Source organism: Hypomesus transpacificus, chromosome 1 (assembly GCF_021917145.1).
Source record: "Hypomesus transpacificus isolate Combined female chromosome 1, fHypTra1, whole genome shotgun sequence".
In the NCBI taxonomy this organism is placed as follows: domain Eukaryota; kingdom Metazoa; phylum Chordata; class Actinopteri; order Osmeriformes; family Osmeridae; genus Hypomesus; species Hypomesus transpacificus.
The window spans coordinates 11,260,923-11,284,090 of NC_061060.1; the positions used below are offsets into that span (position 1 = coordinate 11,260,923).

Below are 23,168 nucleotides of genomic sequence, written 5' to 3' on the forward strand. Positions count from 1 at the left end.
TGCCTGGTGTGTAATACTGTTCATTCACCAATCAGAGGCTTTGACCCGCCCCCTGACTTGGTGACGGGGGGACGACAGATTTATTTTGCTGCAGGAAGTTTCACCGTGGATAAATGTAAGTGTAAATACATAAATGTAAGTATAAATAAATAAATGTAAGTATAAATAAATAAATGTAAGTATAAATGAATAAATGTAAGTATAAATGAATAAATGTAAACACATGAAAATGTAAACATATATATATATATAAATACACACAAATACATGTAACATTTATATATTTTGTGTCATTTATTTAAGCTTTGTGTTATATAATTATTTATTTATCCAAGTATTTATTTATTTAGTTTTGGCCCCTATAATCCTCCATAGAGCAGGGCGGGTCCTGGCAACACAGTGTGATTGAGATCCATACGTCACGTTAACGTTTTTGTTAAAACCATGGAGCGCAAGTTCATGAAGCCTGGGGGTGATGTCCTACCCATTGATAAAGGACTAAAAAATAAATGGCGCTGGGCGTGGATAGAAGGTAGAGACGGTAGCCTTTTGGCAGTTGGTGCCAGAAACTGAAAGAACCTGGTGCTTGTTTCTGCACGTTTTGCTCGAGGAAGCTGCTATATGCCAGTATCGGTAAGAAAGTGCTTGCTCGTCATGAGTTAGACCCCCGCCATAGAGCCGCTGCCCGTGCACTGAAACTTACAACAACGTTGCTGGGAAAAGCTGTTACAGCGGACACACCGTTGTCAATGACTGACCGTGTCTGCGACCTGAAAATACGTCTGTGCACATTTATTGTGGAACATGACTAATCATTCACCATTTCGCAGCCACTGGTCAAACTGTGCAGGAAACAAGCAGAAGACAGAAAAACTCCAACTAGCCTGTTGGTTTCAAATAAACATGCTAGTTTCATGAACACTAATGGCATCGCATTACAGTTTAAAAAGTGTTTGTCTGAGAAGCTAAAAAAATGCATGTTCTCACTCAATGTTGATGAAGCAACAACATTGAATGTGGATAAAATACTGAATATGCTTGTGACATCCTCCTTGACAACTGTGCAGTCATGACAGGAAAAAAGACTGGCCTTGAAACCCAGGCAAGGAAGGAGAACCCATACCTCCTTGATGTATCTGGAGACACTGTGCACATGGTTTCCAATGCTGCCAAGGCCCTCATGAGTCCATTCAGCTCAGAAGTTGAACATTTCTGCTCTGATGTCTTTTATGATATTGAAGTCACCAAAACAGAAGGAGATTTTCTCAGAGTTTCAGTCTGCTCCATCTTCCCTCCAAGAGCTTGATAAGACTGATGTCCAGATTTTCTGTGTACATAGAAGCTTGAGCCTCTGTGAAGTCAAGAGGTCATACAGCAAGGCCCGCCTCTGAGCAGAATATAGACATGGAACGCACACAGCCCAGACAGTTAGGAGACTAAGTTAAAACATGTACAACTAGAGAGGGTACAATTTCTGGGGAAATTGTAGGGTGTGCTTGCGTCGGTTGCAGGTGGGTCCGTTTTCCCATCTAGTGATATTTTCAAGCATTTAGCCTACTCAAATTGCGTAATTCATTAAGAACACCCTTTGAAACAAGATACCCCCTTGAAACAAGCTACTGTAACAAAGTTGTCACAGGCAGTATTTCAGATGGAATTGGGATTCAAATAGTAGTAACACAACCAAATACATAAACATGCTGCAAATATAGAAACGCGCAGCTAAAAGGAAAACACGCCAACCCCGAAAACAGCTTAGTTTGCAGCGCGTTTGCACATGTCGGCCACCGGTGCTGTTCGCCCTGTCGGGGCTTATTTTCCCGATAATGACCGGCGTTCTATACATTATCCCTTACTTATTACACGGCTATCTAAATTTAAGATTCCTATATGTTTATTGTGTGCACCTTCCTGCCAAAGCAAATTCCTTGTCTGTGCAAACTTTCATGGCGAATAAATCCCTTTCTGATTCGGCTACTTGCGAACAAAAATAACTTAACACAGTGTGTCTTTTTACAATGTATTTGTTACCATTCGTATTGTTCATCAGCAGAGAAATAGTTCGCCAAAGACGTTGAACTACATAGACGTTGAACATTCTTTAGGCTTCAAATCAGCTGACGTCGCTAAGCAACAGAGTACGCTGGGGTTGAAAAGTTACCGGACAACTTGCGGAGTGCTACGAAAGATGTGAATCCGAGGCAAAAAGGCCACTTCCCTTGACAGCGGTCCAATATGCATGGCAATGGTCAAATATGAGAGGGAAGCCCCATTCAAGTGAATGGAGCATTCTACAGCATTAAGAACAGCCGTGTAATAAGACATAATAAAATTTAGCCATAGCTGTGGCATTGAAGACAGTACTGTAGCCTACTACTACACACTGCTAATGTGCCAATGGCAGTGGGCGAGCCGAGTCTGTGACTCAGAGACTAACGTCAAAACAAGACGCGGTCTAACTGAAATTACAAGTTTTACACAAATAAAAAAAATATGCTGACCCGCTGGCTGTCTCCACAATCGCTATATCTTTAAAACTCTGCTCTCCATTTGGATGTAGAATTGACCCTGGTACAAATTAAGAAAATACTCATCAGACGCAGATCGACAACACTGTTGTCGACACTCGTTGACAACACTGTTGTTGCTGCCGCAATCGTCAATGGAGGCTGACGGGGCTCTCACGTAGCAAACAAATCAAAGTTTTACAGCAACCTACATTAAAATCTCACCACCTGGCTGTCTTTACAATAGTCATATCGTCATAAAATTTCCCTCTTTCTGTTTTTTCGTGTAAAATTGAAGTATAAAAATAGCAACAAAAATACTACTATGACGCTTTGTAGCATGGCTGCCGCCTAAAAACTACTGTAGGCGGTCTCACGGGCGACCCGCACTCGCTCAAATTACAAAGACTTTGACGACCTAAATCAAACATCCGAGATTTCAGCTCCACTCTAAATCGCTTTCTCAACAAAGCCAAATGGTTGGGATTTTTTGGGGTGGTATTTTTCACTCATAATCCAAGCTCCAATTTGTGTGCTAGAACGTCTCTATCACGTTGTATCCATGCACGTTGTATTCATGCGTCGTTGCTAACGTGTGTTGACGTGGTGACGTAGCTAGCACAGATTACCCTTCGTCGACTAAAGGCACTTTGTCGCCACAAAAACGTTGTAACCTCCTAAACTGTGCAACGGAACGTCAATCCGAATAGAAGCAACGCAATCGCTACCAAGACAAAACTTTTGACACCACCGTTGTCTATGTAGTCCTGAGCCTTAGGGGTGCGAAAATAAACAAAAATAATAATAATATATATGTGAGATAACAATGGTTTGTGCTCGCCGAAAGGCAGGCACACCCCAATTAGGGCTTATGTGATAAATGACCACTTCACCTGGCTTATACGTTCAACTGTATCAGTGTGGTGACCACTAAAGACCTGTTAAGGAAGCAATTCTGTACATTCTATGTTTAACATGTCCACTACTGTATTCAAGCACTCTTGCAAGAGAGAGTTCTCACTCATGCTAGCCACTCTGTTGTGGATTGGTGGCATGATCCGACGTCGAGCTAATAAAACCGAGTCAACCCTTTTTCTAATTGTCGTGACTCTTTCCGGCCAGCCTGCTGACAGATCCATCCTTTCAAAGACCAATTAGCAACAGATTTCTTCAGATGCTGAAGGTGTGCACCAGGCCAAATGAACCCATGGATGTACTGGTGGTGCATTACTACTATGTGCTGGATCCAAATGAAGAACACAATTACAGGTAATGCTAATCATTTTGTAGTCTTAAATTAACTTGAATAATTGATGTGCTGTCTCTGCCGTTATCCATTTTTATTGTATTATATTGCATGTAAAGGGATGTGCTAGTTTAGAGTGGTTAGGTTTTATGTAGGAATCAGCAATGAAAATAGCCACAGTGATGTGTGTGTGTGCTACAGAAGGCTTCTTAACCAAGTGCTGAGGAGATGTGCACTGACAGTTAAGGAAAAGACCAGAGTAGAAATTCTTCAACAAGAACAAGCCACAGCATCCCGAATGGGAACATAAGTCAACCTTAACCCGGAAGGCACGAATCTCTGTACTCTTTACAGAGTTTGACCGATTCAAGGTCATGATCGACATGTTCAGAGGTATCTTGTAGTACGCTAACTTGTGCAGGCAAAAACTTTAAATGTAATGAAAGTTAATAACCGTTAACACTTAAGTTGACGTAGTACTTTAAAATATATGGTGCAAAGCATAATAATTGAAGGGAAGTGAATCTATCCATATCAGTCTCAGTTTACAAATGTTTAAAGCACTTTAAGCTCTTGTTACTGTATTTTTGTTATTATCATCAATATTTGTGTATTTATTTTACATGATTTATTTATTTTACATTATTTATGTATCTCAGTTACAATTTTAACATACAGCTGTAAAACCTGATAATAAATGATACCATTGAAGAAAAGTCCCCACCCCCCGCGCCAAACAAAAAAGCTCAGGCCAAGGATTTTTTTTCTTCACTTTCTCCCGGGGCTCCTGATGGCCAGTCCGCTACTGCCCACAGCGCAAGTTTTTTCCCCAAAACGGTAGCTAGCTAGCTTTAGTTAAGAAAGTGCAACCCACATGTTATTAGCCGATGTTTAGCTTAAATTAACCAAAATATTTTCAAAGAGGTACAGTATGTTTTCCTTAATTTTTCTGGACTTTGTGTTATGTTGCTGACTGGAAATCAGTAGTATATATCTAAATTTATGAATAATAAATCATATAATAATCGCATATTAAATGTCAATTGCAATATTGGTCAAAATAATCGCAATTAGCTTATTTTCCGAAATCGTTCAGCCCTAATCGTAGCTAAAGAGGCTCTTGAAATGCTCGTAGATTAACGAGAGTTCCAGAGCAGTCTTGGATCGCTAAGTGCATCTACGGAAAGAGACTCAGTAGAGACACATACATGGATGCAATATTAAAAAAAGATAACTCTTTATATATTTTTTTTTACAATTTTCTATTATTTTTAAAGAAGTTAAACTGAAACTGGGATATATTTCAATGAACTAAGACTACACATGCCTTTAATGAAATGGTGTGCAAATTATGTAAGTGTTTCATATGCATCACGCTGATTGTAAATTCATGACACCTGCTAGGTGTGCACATCGTGTAAACTATTTTTAACCACATATAAATTAAAAACGATCATGATAATTATGATATAGTATATGCACAACGTTTTCTGTACCGACAGTAAATAATAATTATTGCGTACCGTGATAACTCAATTATTTAGCTTGAAGTTTATTGAACAAAAGTCTTGAAGTTGCGACAGAATAATCACATCTGCATCCAGGAAGCGTCTTAAGTAGTTCTTAAGAGACACGTGCGAACATTCTTGTTAAAAGGATGTTTGGGAAACGCACGTAAGAAATAACAATTATTCGTTATTTTGTTTCTAGAAAACACTCTTAAAAACAAAGATCCGATATCGTTATCGGGAAACGCAGCCCAGGCCCATGTATTAGCTTATTAGCTGAGAAATTCCACCTTGTAATAGGTAGCCTGATATATCCCAACCGGGGATATTGCTACAAGCTATCCAACTTTCTAATGACTTCACTAAACGTTTTACATCCACTGTAATGAGTTTCTGGTGACTATTTTTTTTAAACCTCCATCGAATTGCAATGAGGTGTCTAACTTTAGGGGGTCGTATGCTACTCACCCCATAGACCAGTTCACCCACCATCCCGTTCCAGGTCTTGGTCTCTGGGTCTCTGGCTCCATATTTTCCATCCATGACTATGGACAGTTTGTATTTAATGCCCACATGCTTGGCGATCTCAGAGGCTAAGTCCACACAGTAGCCTTCGTATCTTTCATTGCCCTCCAGGTGCATGTGGTTTTTCTTGTACATCACATACGGAGCTTCCTGTTGGTTCAAACACATGCAGGTTTATTTGCACGCACACGCATGCATACGTACATACTCTGTCTCTTACTCTTTCTTGAAGACAAGCCATCACACCTATACACACCCACACTCCACACACTCTCGCTCTCTCTCTCTCTCTGTCTCTCTCTCTCTCTCAGACACACAGTTCAGAAAAGTCAGCTGTACATGCCGGCATGCATGAACGTGTGGCACATCATAGATGCATGGGAACATACATGGGTTAAAGCAGCAGTGCCAGACCCATAGACCCGGGGGTGCTACTTCTACCCAGCTGTGTCTACCAGTGGACAACAGGCCTCCGACTCCCAGCTCCCTCTAAGAGGCCAGCCCTGGGCCCCTTACACAGAGGAAAGGGGGGGCGTACCATTTAGGAAGAGCATGCTGAGCTATTAAGGGGAAGCAATCACAAAGGAGAAGGGGTGCAGAGGGAGGATCACTTGGAGCCGGGTGTCTTTAGCAGGCATGGTGTGGCACAGAGTGGGGTGGGTATGGGGGTGGGAATGTGGGTGGGGTCGAGGGTTCATGAAGTAAACGCCAGTGACGGGAGGGATCAGAGAGTGCCCGGAGATTCTCAACATCATCGTCATTATCATCATCAAAATCAAGCACATTGCACCAATGTAGCAGCAGGACTATGTCATTCCAAAAGCAACCAACCAAAAAAATAGCTGATCAAAGCTTATTTCAAAGAGTGAAACTAACTCTACAAAAAGAACAGAAAATGACAACATGAAAGGTCAAAAGTAAACGAAGAAGGAAAAAAAAGCTATTCTTCAATACAAAAAAAAACTAAGCAGGGAGAGTGTGGGCGTGCCATTTCTCTCGTACATTTTCAAAAAACAGCGGTGTTGCTCGTCTGTTTCTTGTCTGTGTTTCACTCTCTCTTCCTCTCTGAGCCTCATCATTACCAGACAAAGGAGCTTTCCCAGAGAGCAACAGAAGCCATGACAGCCACACACAGCCAGGGGTGCATGACGGAGAGCAATGCCTTGGTTGTTCTGTGTTTAACTTATCCACCCCTCCCCAAACACACACATAAATACACACCAACAACCTCCCCCTTCTTGGTGCAATTGAAGTTGTTTCCCCGAGTTAAAACTTAATAATGTTTATCTACCGATGCTAGTACTCATTTAGAAAACTGTTAAACCCTTCCTCCACCTCCTTCCCCCTCTCCTCTTCCACTAGAGAAAGAGGCATGAAGAGAGTCTCCTTTATGGAATGCTGATTGAGTCAAATTGTGGAGGAATGCCCATTTTCTATGCTTCCAAGACCCCACTGACTCATTTAGGGTATATATTGTTGTATTTGCCATCCACTGTGTATTTTAGGCCACAGTATTGCCAATTGAAGCATATCATGCTTTCGGATTCTTTCACCCAGAGGACTAAACTAAATGTGAGTGCTTAACCCATAGACTGGAGGCTAAAGTTCAACACAGAACACTCTGAGAAGCAATACAAAATAGATTGAAGGGGATGTCCAAAGCCACATCGTTGTGTGCCTCTTTCAATGCTGTTTATTTTGTTTTGCCCCTTGAGAAGCCTTTGCATCTTCATCCTCATCATCCTCATCAGCAGTATCATCCTCGCCTGGTCATTCTCAGCTTAGTTTATCCATCCCAGGATGTCATTGACCATTTACTTGATGAGGACAGACTGACAAGACATACAGACAGGTCTACTTACGTATGCGTTTGAATGTGTTTTATTTTGGTTTTGTATTTGATGGAGTCAACCGGTTACCATATGTATACCAATATTGTGATGTCACTGCTACGACAGGCCACTGAAGTATGGAAAATCAAACTGCTTTGACACCCACACGGGTACAGTTGAAACACTCCCCCCAGGGAGGGTGGACTGTTCCAGCATGTAGTGAGTGGATGGAAAGCAACAGAAAACAGATGCTTCTACCCACCCAGGACAGAATGTATCAATCATAAGAATCAACACCATGACCTTGAGTGGCAGAATACGTGACACACTTAAAACGGCATTGAAAGTGTACCATAATAGTAGTGACCACAATCGTTCGGTTTTCCACAGAGGACGACTCGTTGGTGACCACCTGATCCATGATATTAACAAATCTGGTGAACTCGTTCCAGTAGCCAATCTGCAAAGAGAAAACACACCATTATCAACCATCCCTCTGCTTTCCCCCCTGAGACCTAGGTAAAATACCTAGCATCATTCATCAACACATTTGGGAGTTTCTGATATGTGGTTGATTTTATCACAGTGCATGAACTGTTGAATTGGTTTTATTTATGTTTTTGTTTTGTGTGCCGAGTACACTAAACCAACTGCACACCAAGTATTTGCAAAACTGTATTTAAGTCAGGTCTGCATCTCAGCCTCCACCTCCACCACCTCTTCTACCTCCTCCTCCTCTTTACGTATCCCCTTGATAGCACAAGTGGCTAGGTAGTTGGTCACAGACTATGACAGGGCTGTCTCTAAACATTAGCTGTAGCAATAGCGATAGCTAGCTGTAGTGGCTGCATTGAGGCTGTGTCAACGAGGGCCAGGCACGGCTAGTCGAGCTGCAGCGCTTGTTTGCTGTGACAGGGTTGTTGAGATGAGCTGTATAGAGCAGATAGATAGTGCTGGCATTGTGTCATCCTGGCTTGTAACATGGAAGCAGTGGCGTTGGTGAGCTCATTAAAACAGCCATGGATGTTCTGGCTCTCTCTCGCCCCGTCAAAATGGTGGTGGACAAACAGAACACTGGAACAGCTACACAGTTTCTACTGCTGCTGGACATCTCTGGTGTGATATCATTTGAGAGCAGTTATAGTGCTGCTGTAATCACAGTGGAAACACGAAGCCTATTAGCGACAACGTGTTGTCTTCACATGAATGTATGCAGTGTCTTTGTGCAGATGCTTGTCAGTGTGTGTACTGTGTGTGAGTGTGTGTTTGTATGCTCAGCTCCTCCTGCCAGTGTGCAGTGCCACACAGAGGACTACATCAAACTCTCCTCCACATACAACTTCCCAGGTTTTACAATTAATAATTGATACCGGGGCCTGTGAACTGCATACACACTCCATAATTCATCATCATCAGCCTGTATCTCTTTGGTTTCCCTTTCTGCACACTCCCACCTGCTCTCCCCAGTACTGTCTGGCACTGTCCTCAGCTTCAAAGGTAAGACCAGCCATGTCCAGGAGTTTGTTTGCTTATCTGAAAAAAAGACTGGATAAACTGGTTTGCTGCACAATAACTACCTGCTGCTCTGAAGTGTTTTGCGGTCCACATTGAATTTAGGTAGACCATTAGCCCTGCTCTAGATGGTGGTGGTCTTTGAAGATAAATATTTGGTCAGGAAAACGATGTACTAGTGTGTGAAGGTTAGGATAGCGGCTGACTGATGGGATTGTAAGAGATGGGAGTGTTGGGTAGGACAGAGAGTGAGGGCATGGGTTGTGTAGGGTAGCAGGGCAACAGTCCCTCCCAGTCTCTGCTAATCTTCTCCAGCCTCCTCCAGTCTCTCCGTTTCAGATTTTCACACTCCTTTTCTCTCTCTCTCTGTCATTCAGTCACTCTTCAGTTTCCTAACACAGATCTTTGGGTTGCGGCAGGGTCTTGAATACAAGTTCAGCGGTTATGCATAGTTGTGCTTAATCTCAGGAACTGAAATAACCCCATTTCTCCAAAAGCCATAGCCCCTCTAAGTGTTCTTGATGGTATCCTTTAAACACAGGGAACTTCCTTTCCTGAGTGAGCTATCTGCAGGAGTGCAGTTAGTGGTGGTGGAGTTGTATCGGTAGCTCATCACGCTGGATGGTGCTACATTCACCTGGAGGGCAGGCTATATCCTCTCATCTCGCTCTCTCTCCCTCTTTTCCATCTCTTCTCTCCGAATCTTTCATTCTCACTTGTTCTGTCCCTCTCTTTGCTGCTCTCATTCCCCATCTCTGTCCTTTTCAGTCTCTCTCTCCACCCCCCCCCCCCAATGCCTACATCAGCATGCCTACCTAGTGAGGAAGGCTTCATACACTTCTCTTTTCTGATATTTCTCTCTCGCACAGTGGGCCTCATTTATCAAGTCGTTTGTGCCTTTTCGCAAAGACTGACTTCACCGATGTGGGCTATAAACAAACAGGGAGCACTTCCGTAAAATCGCAGATTGCGTGCCACATGACATGAGCGAGTTGCGCATATCCACCCAAAAAGGTGGGAGGATACGCGTAAAGTGCACCTAATTATATATTCTGCGGTATTTACAAAGACTGCCCGTAAAGCACGCCTCTATTTTGCGGGGGAAATTTAAATCCTCTTAAAAGCAGGAGTAAACCAGGAGCGCATTTTCCTGTGTGTACAAATGTATTTCAGTCAATGGCAGCAGTGATTCGAGTAAGGCGAAGGCATAGGCCAATTTTTTTCCGAGGGTGTGGATGTTCTTTATGTTCGTATGCTTCACGTTTTGGTTACCCGCAATGTTTTGGGGGCTTTCTCGTTGTTTATGATCATTGATCTATGCACTTTTGTAAAGCTCTGTCTTGGAAGTCACTTTAGATAAATTTAGAGTCTGCTAAATGAATAAATGTACATCTAAATGTTCTGCACTGTAATATGTTCAGGTTTGCAGTTACTTCATGCGCGTCACAAAATTTAAGCTTGCGCTTTCTTTTCCCCGTAGGAAGATCCATAATAGAAATATGTGGGCCCCTTGTTCTTTTAGAAGCGCAATAATTGCGCTTGAGGGCGGAGTATGCGCTGATTGCCTGATGAGTGTCAGGTTTGATAAATACTCAAAATGGGGAAGCATAGCGGGCGCTATTACCAAACTCGCAAAAACAGAACAGACGCGGCGTAAACTGCGCATGTTTTAGTAAATGAGGGCCTGTGTCTCTTTCTCTCTCTACCTCTCTCTTTCACAGACACACAGAGACCAATATATCCTTCCAAGCCCTATATATCTTCCTAGGAGAGGGAGAAGGAGTCTCGTCAGCTTGCATCACCAGATCTGTTCTCTAGATTTTCCAGATGATCTGAACACATCCAAGTGACAGCTTGACATGTCTCATCAAATACAGAAGTCTGATATAAGGGAGCTAGTTTGCAGTATCTCAACTCACTGACAGGAGAACATAACGAGTTGAGCCCCCATACCTGATAGCTGCTAGCTAGCCCGGTTATGTTGACGACCGAAACATTCCGGATGACTGAAGGCTCAGAGCCTTGAGTAAGTGGTAGTAATGCCCTGACCTACCACCCCAATCAGCACGGCTCCGTCTGTAAGTGGATGGATGACGGTCGTTTGTAGCTCGCCGGACGCCGCTTACCTTCCTGGGCCCACCTGCTTTCATTTCGTACACATCGATGGTGTAGTTGGACCTGCGTCCATAGTTATCGAACTGGATGTTCCCTGTCATGCCCTGGACTGTGACCTGCAGAGGGAGAGAGGCCAGCACACATGGGTTAAACAGTATTTCCAAAGTTTTTTTCCCTCAGTGTCAGATCTCAAGTTGCCTCACATAACTGTTTGATCCATTGGTTTCATTTGCAGTCAGTGAAATAAAACGTTCACCCAAGAGTTGGTCAAACAAATCAAGTGCCTTCAAGTACAATCGCATCACCCTAATCCATAGGATTGCTGTAGGCAGGAGAGTGAGGGAATCAAGTGATTGTTCTGATACGGTTCACAAAGAGAGATGTGGGTTTATGGTAATGAGGGGAATCTGGACTAAAGAGAGAGAAACAGACAGAGGGAAAGACAGAGTAGAAGATAGACAAAGTGTGAACGGGAGATAGATATCCTGCCGCCCCAACCTCTTCCTCTTTCTTGCCTCTCTCACCACCCTTTCTCCTCTACCCTCACCATCTTGAGAGCCCTCTCAATGTCGATCCCCTGGCTCCAGGGCACAGCAGGGTTGGCCAGGCAGTCCCCTGCGCTGCCACGCCGCGACACATCCACCCGCTGCCGCCGCAAATACCTGAACGCCTCCGCTATGACCAGGATGGCATCGTGGCTCAAGGCCGATGTGTACTGTAGATGACAGGGAGAGAGGAAGAGAAAGAGAGGGGGAGAGAGAGAGAATGAGAGAGAGAGACTGAGAGTCTTTTCTGGAACATTCTATTACAATGTACTCAGTATAGTCAGTCAAAGAAATAGCATTGCCAAAAATGAGTTTAATCAAGAAATGCAGGTCTGAACTAATACTGAACACATCCGACAGAGAGTGTGTGTGAAAGAAAGAAAGTAAGAGAGAGAGCATCAATACATAGTATGTATTTCTTGCACTTTTCCCCGTCTCTCCATCTTACCTTAACCTCCAGGCCATTGAGGGAAGGACAGGGTATTCGTTAACCAGCACACCGTGACTACATCTAATTACCTGCCATTACACATCCATCTCATTCTTGATCATCGTTTAATTAGATGTAAATTAAGGCTACAACATAACCTTGCCTTGGACTGACTGTCAATATATTGATCGTAAGGAGGAAGGGAGGGTGACGTGGGGGCGAGGAATAATTAAGGGAGTTCAACTGAGGGAGGGGGGAGAAAAGGAGATGAATGGATACAATCTTCAAAGGAAAAAGATGAGGTGTGTTTCCTTGCCATTCTCTTCTCTGTCCCTTCCTCTCGCTCTGCTGCCCATCCAATCTGTTCTCTCTCTTTCTACAAACCCCGATTTCACGTCATCTCTCTCTCATACATACAGACACACAAATCAATCTCTCTCTCTTTTACAAATCCCCAGCTCTCTTTTTCCCAAATCTCTCTCTCACGTCCATGCCCCCCACTACCTTTCTGTTTTCCATTCAGTCTCTCTCTCTCTCTCTCTCTCTCTCTCTCTCTCTCTCTCTCTCTCTCTCTCTCTTCTTGCATTAGGTATGTTCCTGTCTCTCTCTTTATACCTTCAAAAGTGAATTCCTGTCTCTCTCTCCCTTCAAAGGTATTTCTGTCGCTCTCTCTTCAAAGTTGTGTTCCTGTCACTCTCTCTCTCTCAACCAAAGGTGTGTACCTGTCTCTCTCCCTGTATATCTTCTGTTAAGGTGTATTCCTGTCTCTCTCTCTCTCTCTCTGTACCTTCAGCGGGGTGTTCCTGGCCTCTGGGAACTCCCTCTCGTCCAGACGCTCCCAACGCTGCATGAACTGCTGGACCACCGGGTTCTCAGGGTTGATAATCTGGAACCCGGAGATGTTGGCTCCGCCCATGAACACTTTGTCCAAGCTCACGTTGGAGAATCCCTGGGATGAGATAGGGTGAGAACAATTACAGACAATAATAGCAAATGTTAAAATCTGAGGTGAATTTCTTTTTTGTTTGTTTACGCTTGAATAGGTTGTCCTTTCCAAATAAATAAAAACAATGGAATGTCTTTACGTAGCTGGACAGATCTATCTGTGCTTTGATCCTATGTGTCTACCAAACCGAGCTTCTATTCATGATGTAGGAATATATTATAAGGTTTGTTCTCCCTCATCCCCTCTCTCTCCCTCAACCCGTTGCTCTATGTACACACCCACCCACACATTTCGCTTGCCAAGGCCAGCACATCTGCAAAAGTATCTAAGTCCAAAAAGCATCTATTCTCTTCCGAGAATGAATGTGATGTAAGGTGTGATAGGGAGATGTCTATTTGCTCAACAGACTCAAAAGACTACCACAGTACCCCTCCAATCCCTGCGGAGTATTAAAACAGGTTCACATGAAAAATGCCCCCCTCATGTTCAGACCCCACATTTCCCAGCCTTGACTCCATACCCTCCTGGTGGCGCAGATTCAGGTTTGATTCCCCGTCTTCTGTTGACTTCCCCTCTGTCTGTTTCCCCCTCCCTCCACCCATCCTGCCCCTCCCCTAGCCGATCTTTACTCACCAGGTTAGCCAGAACGTAGTGGTATCCACGGGCGTTCTTCCCCAGGGTCACAACCTGTGGGGGAGACGATCAATATGGTCAGCCAGCCGGGAGATGAGGGCCAGAACCCCAGATCATAGGCTTAGGCATCAATTCTGCCTAAATCTCCCAAGAGCTAACCATTAGCAATTAGCACACGGGTGTGCAATGTTTAGCAAGGGGTTCTAGTGAGAGTGGCAAGGATTTTCCAGAGAGGGTGTTAGCAATGTTTGGAAATATGAATAAGTAAATTGCATGGGTTTATTCAATTCCAATACCAGTGAGTCACTGGTATAACAATACAAGGGAGGAAAACTTAGAGAACGGCCAGTTAATGAAAGAGAATAAGATAATGAGAGAGAAGTTCACACTTATCAAAAATATTTGAAGCACAGCTTTGAAGTCTATTAGAATATAGCGCTTTTGTGTCCTTGCTAAATGAGAAATAAAATGTATTTTGAGGAAAACGGAAAGAATTATTCAAAGGCCATACAACATTACAGTACAGTAGATGTGTTGCTGAATTTCTTTTAAAAAAACTCACACCTTCCAATCTTAACAGCAGGTTCCAACCCACACACTGGCTTGAAATAGCATGCAGTTTTCAGAATCACTCCATCACTCTTTTCAGCAACCATTTGCTGTGCTTTCAATCTCTTCTTCTACTCTACTCCACTTTTCCTCTTTAAAAACTCCATCCATCTCTTCCTCTCCTTTACCATTCTCTTCTACCACTCTCTTTTGTTTTGTTTACATAACAGTCCATCAGAGGATTCTAACATGATTCTTCATAAATCATGCTGTGTAAATCTATGTGTCAGACAAGCTGTAGCTGGTCCCACGACCAGTGTTTCCTGTTTCTGCTGAGTTGTATTTACTGTTACAGACCCAGGCCTGTTTGCTGCTCTCAGGTCGGTTATTTACGGGCACTCTGCTCTCCCCGAGGTTGCCAGATTTGGGTGGTTGCCATGATGAGATTGACAAACATGTCTCAGCTTTCATCTGTGTACTGCAAACATGACAGTCCAGGTCCATGTCAACAAACAGCATGGCTGACAGTGCTTCTGGCCACTGGCCCAGTAACGTAGCTGACAGTCCACGAAGCAGCTGCTGTACATGTCTGAATACTGGAGAGAACTTTACTTTCTTTCATATTCTTTCAACCATTTGCTGGTTTGGAGTTTTTTATGTTCATCGCGCAGTAAGCAATCTTTTTCCGGTAATTATGTGAAGGAAAAAGCTTCTGATCATCACCAGCTCACTGGAGATGGACATGCCAGGACATGACCTCTGCATGAGACACAACAATAGGGATCTGGTCATCCGTCTCCTCCCATCCTCCTGTCTCACACTGTTCTCTCCTCACACACTCAGCTCCATCACCCCCCTCTTCCTCCATGATTATGACACGCTGCACTTACATTCATCTAATGGAGCCATTCCTCGCCTCTGTGTTGAGGTGAAGGAAGGAGGGAGAGTTGTCAAGCTGCTCAGAAGGACACAGTACAGGGCGAACCAAGGCGATGTGTCCAGTCCCTCAGAACCTATTGAGCTGCTCTCTGATGGCCTCCGCGACATCATGGTTATCAACTCACAGCGGTGTCAGAAGGCATGCGATCTACTGTCCACAATCCCGACATGGATACACAGAAGAGTGAGAGAGTCAGCTTGACCTAATCTGAGACAGAGATCTCAACATATCTCTATCCCCCAAATAACGCAACACCATCCACCCACAGTACTACTCTTACTACGCCAAGCCTGTAGTTCTACAGCATGTCTGGACAGAGATACAGAGAGAGAGAGAAAGACAGAGGGAGGGAGGATTATTGTGAGTGAGTGAGTGAGTGAGAGAGAGGATGGAGAGGTGTATTTATAGTATGGATATCTTGGATCTATCTATGTAATGGTATCCAGCACGAAAAAAGAGATCAGATAAATTATTATATTACATTAATCTCATTAGTTTTAGTGTTTCGAAAATCATGTTCAAAACAGAACTACCGTATTTTTCAGAAATAAAGCCATGGTTTATACCCCGATTTTATATTTTTCTATTGGTGCTGCGGCTTATAGCACGTTTTTATAACAAAACAACAGTAGAAACACTTTTTTCATGAATGCTATTTAACCTGTTAAGGAGGAGCGTCGCACATATGTGATCGTTCGAATGTGGATCTCACAGTGTAGAGTAGCATATATGCGATTTCGAGCATTCCAACTGAATATTTTGCGAAGGACAAAAACTATGCCACAAACGCTTTAGTATGGCTTCGAAATGTACGAATGAGAAGGCTAAGAAGTAACACTAGCATGGTAGTAGCATTGCTACGAGTATTATGCTCGCTAATTTAGCCCGGAAGCTAACTAAAGCTAACTAGCTATCGTTTCGGAAATATAACTTACGCTTTGGCGACCGTCGGAAATATTTAGAACTCTCGCATCTAAAGGTAAATATTAGTTAATTCCCGGACAATAGAAAACATACATACTTTCGTTTTTCGAAGTGTGTTCCACAATGGCATTTTGTAAGATCGCCTATACTCGTGCATTGCTTGGTATCATTGTTCCCGTAACAAGTGCGGCATATATTCCAGTGCGGTTTATACTCTTATTTACAAACACAAAGCTCCCATTCTGGTGGGGTGCGGCTTATAGAAAATGCGTCCTATTTTCCGAAAATACACACACGGTACAATTGCTGGTTTAGATTATCACCTCTCATTGTCCATTAAAAGTCCTTGACTATTGGCTTTTACACACTGTTGGACACCACACACACACACCTTCACCCCACACACTCATATCCACCCAATGGTCTCCTCTGTTTCAGCCCCAGGTATCCTAACACCTGAACCAAGCCTGGACAGAGCCAGTCAACCTGTCCTCTACCCCCTACAGTCCACAGCCCTGGCTGGAACTGCAACTTTGGAACCCAGGGCCTTAATGACAGAGTAACACAGCAAAACTGAGGCCAAAACACCCCAGCTCTGACGCCCAGGCCAAAACACACACACCAACATTTCCCCATTATGGTGTTAATTAGGCAGAGCAGACGGCTCTTAGAACAACTCTTGTCGTGGACAGATACACAGACCCTGCTGGCATAGCAAGCCTGGCTGGAGCTCCTAGGAAGCTGGCATGCTGCTCTTCCAAAGCCCCTTACTGGGACTGCAGTCCTACTGCCATATCAGTTGCTGGAGAACTTCTGTTACTGAAGCTGCTACTCTTATCTGCCAGTGGTAAGAGACACACTAGGTAGATAGTCATTTCTGTGGTACATTATATTTGTATCTTGTTGCATAGATGGTGTGGAGGCCATTATGTAGCCTTGATTTCAAGCCGACAACAAGCACTTCTTCATTTAATCAACCAGCTTTAGAAAGTGATTTATTTGGGAGACCCAGGCTTGATTTTTGTGCCAGTTGTACACAAGTATTGTATCGTACAACACGAGTTTGGAGGCTTAATTCAATTCTGCCTTGTCCGTCATTGTGTGGATGTATGTGTGTGTGTATGTTATAAGGAGAGTTGTGAAGCTTAGCATTGAATGAGACTGAGCAGAAGTTCACAGCCCTACGTCAGCCCCTTGACAATGCTAATATGATCTGGCTAATCTGCTTTGCCCTGAAATGGAGACAGGATATTTATACCAAAAGCACAGCCCCACATGATTAAGTATTAACTTTAGACTCTTACTCACAGAGTGCCTGGGATTTATTTATCTGCCCATTGTACTTGCTCGCTTCTCTTCTGTGGAGAACACACACGCGCATGCGTGCGCACACACACAGACAAGCACCCACATACATGTGCACAAACGTACTGTCCACTTACGGAAGGAAATTGAAGGAAACACGCCCGCCCTTCCCTGTAATCTGCGTCCCTTTTATTTTAATTTACCCTGGCGTTCACATTGATCCTGAAGTTTGCCACGTCACCCCCCTTTTGTCCCCTGAAGAAAAGGAGCTTGCTCCCCTGGCCGGGAAGTTTCTCAGCCCTGATGTGGATAGACAGTCTCCTCGACCTTGGCTTCACCCTGTTTTAGACTACCAGGCAGCTCACGGAGCTTCATGCCCCTCATGTACAAACTACGGTGGCACATTTTCTCCTTATGTCCAAAAAGCGTTGGGCTATTTCCCCTCCAGAGCTGACCTTTCCACTGCACGCAGGCAGGCAACCCCCCCCCACCCCAGAGGCAAATGGAAAAATCATGGAAAATGACGTTCCCTAGAGTTTACGTCTTGATCTCTTATTTGTTAATAATGTTATACATGCTTGACTAGTGGGCTACTAAAGTTGCAGTATACAGTTACATAGAAGATATGCAGAGAAATAATAAAAACAACCAGTTACTTGCTGATTAAGCTTTGGGCTTTGCAGCGAGTTTTTAACAATGCAGAAAGACGTCACCAAATTCCTTTGCAGAAGGAGATGGGACAGAAGGCTGGGAGAGAGAGCTGTGTGCCTGGTACATAGGGACCAGCTATCTCCATCTCTGCTTCAGTTCATGTTTCTGCTCCAGGGCTCTCCGTCTAAGTATTCCTGCTGGAATTGACTAATTAACTGACAACAGTGGCGCTCTCTGCCTGCTCCTTTCCCCACCTCCCACCCCTCTTACCCGCGCTCTCTGCTCTCGCTCTGTTTTTCTCTTCTCCTTTCCTCTCCTTAGACCTCTCCTCTTCCTTCTCTCCTCCTCTCATCTCCTCTCCTTACACTACTCCTTGTTCTTTCCTCTCCTTACACCTCTCCTCTACACTTGTTCTTTCCTCTCCTTACACATCTCCTCTTCCCTCTCTCCTTACACCTCTTCCCTCTCCCTCTCTTCTCTACCTTCGCTGACTCCTCTCTCAGCCGCTTTACTTGACAGGCTGGATTTATCCCCTTGTGGATGAGAGAATAAGTTGTGGCTCTCTTCCAAAAACTGAGCATTGTCGAAACACCCAACTCATACTCAACCCATTATATCTGTCCTTCCTGTAAAGTGTGGAGCAGTTTGTCACTGGATCTCTCTGGGGGAAGGAACGCCAGCTCTCGACACCTCCAACAAACAGCTAGGGTTTCCTTTGGTGGTATAAATACAGAAAATTGGCTCTAAACGATTATGGAGGGACTACCGTACCTACGGCTTGCAAGAAAATATGACAAAAAAGAAACATTCAATGTAACTGCTGCTTCTCAAGGAGGTGAGGGGAAAAGGGGGAAGAGAGGGGAGTAGATGAGAGGGGAGGAGGAATGGAAGGGTATAGAGGAGAGGAGGATGGGAGGAGGGAAGGAGAGGGGAGGGGAGCGAAAGAGTGGAGGAGAGGGGAGAGGAGAAAAGGGGAGGAATAGTGTACTGCATGGCAGAATCAATTCAATAGACCATCTTAATGAAAGAAAGTGTGAGATCGCAGTTCTTAGCCCCTCCATAAGTACAGGAAGTTCATAGGTGACTTCCTTTTTAATGATAAAGCCTTAAGCCCTATTTAATTCTGTCACCCGGATAGTAACTGTTCTTTGGGAGCACGCCAGGGATTCCACAAGCCTGTCCTCGCTCGCTCTTTTCTATTTTTATCTATTTCTCTTTCTATGTTAATCTCTCTCTCAATGACAATCATCTGACTTGAAGAGAGGACAGAGTACCAGGGTTGATATAAAAGGTAACATCTTCTTAATCCTCATTTAGCCATCTTTAAATCATGCTCTCACTCTCTCTTCTCTCCGTAGTTTGGTCAAGATGGCCGCTCACCCTTACAGTTCCTTCTTCTTTCTCCTCTCCAATTCTCCTTTGCCATATCATTCTCTTTCTCTCCTTCTCGACATCTTTATTAAAAGGATCAGAGTAATCTGAGATCTTTGACTGGGAAATAAAGATTTTCTATAGCATTATATATACGGTAATTTTAGACTTGTTGAGACAAATGTTGTACAGGTGTCTTTAAACAAAAAAACATCAATCAGTGTTCGTTGGGTTTTGCCAGACCTGTCATGTACAGTACCTTCTTAGGGACTTTTGCAGATGGCATCAAGGTTGTCAACACTCGATTTGCTAAATAGAGTCTTGGGTAAGTCAGTAGCACAAACTCAAGTAAACGAGGTTGGGTTTTAGTTATCATAGAGAGGAGACAGAATCAAATTGAATATATACATTCAGAGATGGTCTGCAAGTATTTCACTCAGTCAGCAAAGATTTGTTAAACAAACAAACAAACATCCTTTGGTCTTTAAAGGCAATGCTCTCTCCCTCCGATCCTGCCTGGTCTCTCCCAGAGGCTTTCACCTCTTCCATTCACATCCACTCTCTATCCTCCCCTTATGTATTTATTTTTCTTTCCCTGTCTCCCACTTTTTATCAATGAAAACACACCCATCTGTGTGGTTTACAGTACATACATGTGCTCGGTCCTAGACACAGACAGGACCCATAGAAGACAGGCCCCAGACAGCCTGGCGTTTTTGAGGAGAGAATAGCGGACCCTCAACTGAGAAAGCCGAAAGACATATTTGGAGCCTCTCCAACATGGCCGCCCTCCCAGCCTCCAGAGTCAGCACAGTGTTGTTCAAACAAAATCCCCAGAGCCTTCCCTCACGGAAGAAAAATATATTCACCAATATATAACTTGAAATATATCGTAATATATTGTAATATATTATTTTCTATAACATTTTCCAATAAATTATATATGGAAATACATGGGATAATATATTGATGATACATATATTATACACTATAATATATGTTAATGTAATACATTGCAATACATTGCAAAATATACAAATTATTGCCGCTTTCAATATATTGCAATATATTGAACATGAATATATAATATGTGTTTATATATCCCAATATATATGCAATTATGTATTTGTAAATAACCACCATAATGTATGCGGCTGTATATGGGAAAATGTATGGGTAATATATGTAAAGATATAGTGTCACATGTATGTTTAATATATGGTAGAATATTATTTTATATATATATGTAAAATGTTATGGAAATATATGTACATAATACGTACCGTAAGTACATTTATTATATGGCAACGACGGTACGAGCTTTCTGATTGGCTAATGGGTAGTCATGCCAGCCGCGCATTGACCGCGGTCTCATAAGTATTCTTATTGCCCTCTGACATCATCTTCAAAAGTCAGCTGCGGAATTTTACTATCCAGATGATGCTGAAAAGATTTGTCATCGAAAGTGAGGATGAAGACTAGACTCTTTGAATCACTTGAGTCGTTATTTTGTTTACATTTACAATTATTCGTTTAGCAAACGCTTTTATCCAAAGCGACTTCCAAGAGAGAGCTTTACAAAGTGCATAGGTCACTGAAAATAACAACAAGATAGCCCCAAAGCATTGCGGGTAGCCAAAAACAAGAAGTACACATTGTGAACAACCAAAAAATAAGTGCTAAGGGGAAGAAACCATAAGAGCATGTAGTTAAGCAAGTTACAATTACACAACATGAATCTCTAAGTGCAAGTGTACCTGTAGGAAAGCAATAAAAATAGGATTAACTAAAATAGAATACAACAGTTTAAATCAGCTACCACTAACCAACAAGAGCAACAGTCTAAGCAAGAGTCATTGTGATCCTTCAGGAAACTAGCGTTGGGTTCAGCGAACCATTCCGTTCTACTCCCGGAACAAGTGCGTCTTGAGTTGAAATTAAAGCCATTTTAGCAGCACCATGTTGTCCGCTTTCTATCAAAAGTAATGAGTTGCTAGGCAACACATGAAACACACCATGAGAAGACTTGAGAGCTAGCTACAATTCGCCTAGAGGTACCATTTATTTTCGTTTACAAAATGAAAAGTAGCTAAAAATGCCATATAATAAACTACTTAGTAACCTCGACCGTTCGGTCATGCCGGGAAATATCAAACCTCGGCTTTGCCGTATCATAGCCGAGCGATAGCGAGGTCGATACGTTCCAGCCTCAGTTTTATATTTCCCGGCATGACCAAACGGTCGAGGTTAGTAAGTAGTTAGTATGTAACATTGTCACCATCAGTAAATACTGATAATGACCGCTTCCAGCAAACTTCTTTTGAATTAGCCATTTCCCCCTAAATAAATATCAATCTTATTTACGTTTTTTGGGGGCATATTTTCAGTTAGCAGATGGTACTGTTTGAATTGCGATTCCATCTGAAATTGATTAGAAGGTTGCCGGTTCAATTCCGAACAGTGTTAAAATTACGCTGTGTCCTTAGTCAATGTAGGCTACTTCATTCTACTTGCCTCGGGGAATGTCCTTGTACTTTGTAACTTACCTTAAGTTGCTCTGGATAAGAGCGTCTGCTAAATGACTAAATGTAAATATCACCATATAATTACACACATTGTATGTGCATGTTCTCATATATGTACACATACATTGTACAATATATATGTACATATATAGCGGTTAGGGAATCGGGCTAGTAATCGGGCTAGTAATCTGAAGGTCGCCAGTTCGATTCCCGGCTGAGCCAAATGACGTTGTGTCCTTGGGCAAGGCACTTCACCCTACTTGCCTCGGGGGAATGTCCCTGTACTTACTGTAAGTCGCTCTGGATAAGAGCGTCTGCTAAATAACTAAATGTAAATGTAATGTAAATATGAACAGCAAATGTTTACTCCTCGACAGGTCTGCAAGCGCCTTTGTAAACCGAGATTTGTTAAAACGTTGGTTAACTGAGACCGTAGGTCGAGGTTTACAAACAAATCGTTTTAACAAATCGAGGCGACAAAGCGTTTGTTGACCTGTCGAGGAGTAAACATTTGGTTTCTTATATACTACAACAATACGTGGGAAGATCCCAATCAAACACGTCGAATCTGGAGCAGACGCCATGTTGTCAGAGCAATCAGCTGCACTTGCACTGGTGACGTCACTACATCTTCAAGGCAACATATCAACAACTGAACAGAACAACTGTCTGGTTGGTTAAAAACGTTTATTGACCTCTGCGAACATTCGGGAGGTCAATAAACGGATTTATTGACTTTTGAGAACGTCTTCTGGACCAATAGGAACAGCGTATTAGTCCAATTATTACACTACTATATAAGAAACATATATATTATATATTCATGTTCAATATATTGCAATATATTGAAAGTGGCAATCATTTGCATAGTTTGCAATGTATTGTACTCTGGATAAGAACGTCTGCTAAATGACTAAATGTAAAATTGCAATATATTACATGAATATATATTATAGTGTATCATATATGATACACTATAATATATGTATCATTAATATATGTATTGGAAAATATAAATATAAAATCCCATATATGGGAATATATTGCCTAATATATCACATGATATTTTCCAATATACTGCAATATATTTTTCTTTTGTAAGGG

At 42.8% G+C, this 23,168-nt stretch overlaps 1 protein-coding gene across 1 annotated transcript in view; it reads right to left on the minus strand.

The window, feature by feature from the left end:
* LOC124480417 (glutamate receptor 3) overlaps window positions 1-23,168 on the minus strand; it is a 92,503-nt gene that overhangs the window by 23,179 nt on the left and 46,156 nt on the right. Inside the window, exons 6-11 of the mRNA XM_047039747.1 lie at window positions 13,800-13,853; window positions 13,008-13,169; window positions 11,793-11,960; window positions 11,257-11,361; window positions 7,971-8,078; window positions 5,730-5,936 (exon numbers count right to left, since the gene is read on the minus strand). Coding sequence (XP_046895703.1) covers window positions 5,730-5,936; window positions 7,971-8,078; window positions 11,257-11,361; window positions 11,793-11,960; window positions 13,008-13,169; window positions 13,800-13,853 — 804 coding nt within the window. The remainder of the gene's footprint in view (window positions 1-5,729; window positions 5,937-7,970; window positions 8,079-11,256; window positions 11,362-11,792; window positions 11,961-13,007; window positions 13,170-13,799; window positions 13,854-23,168) is intronic.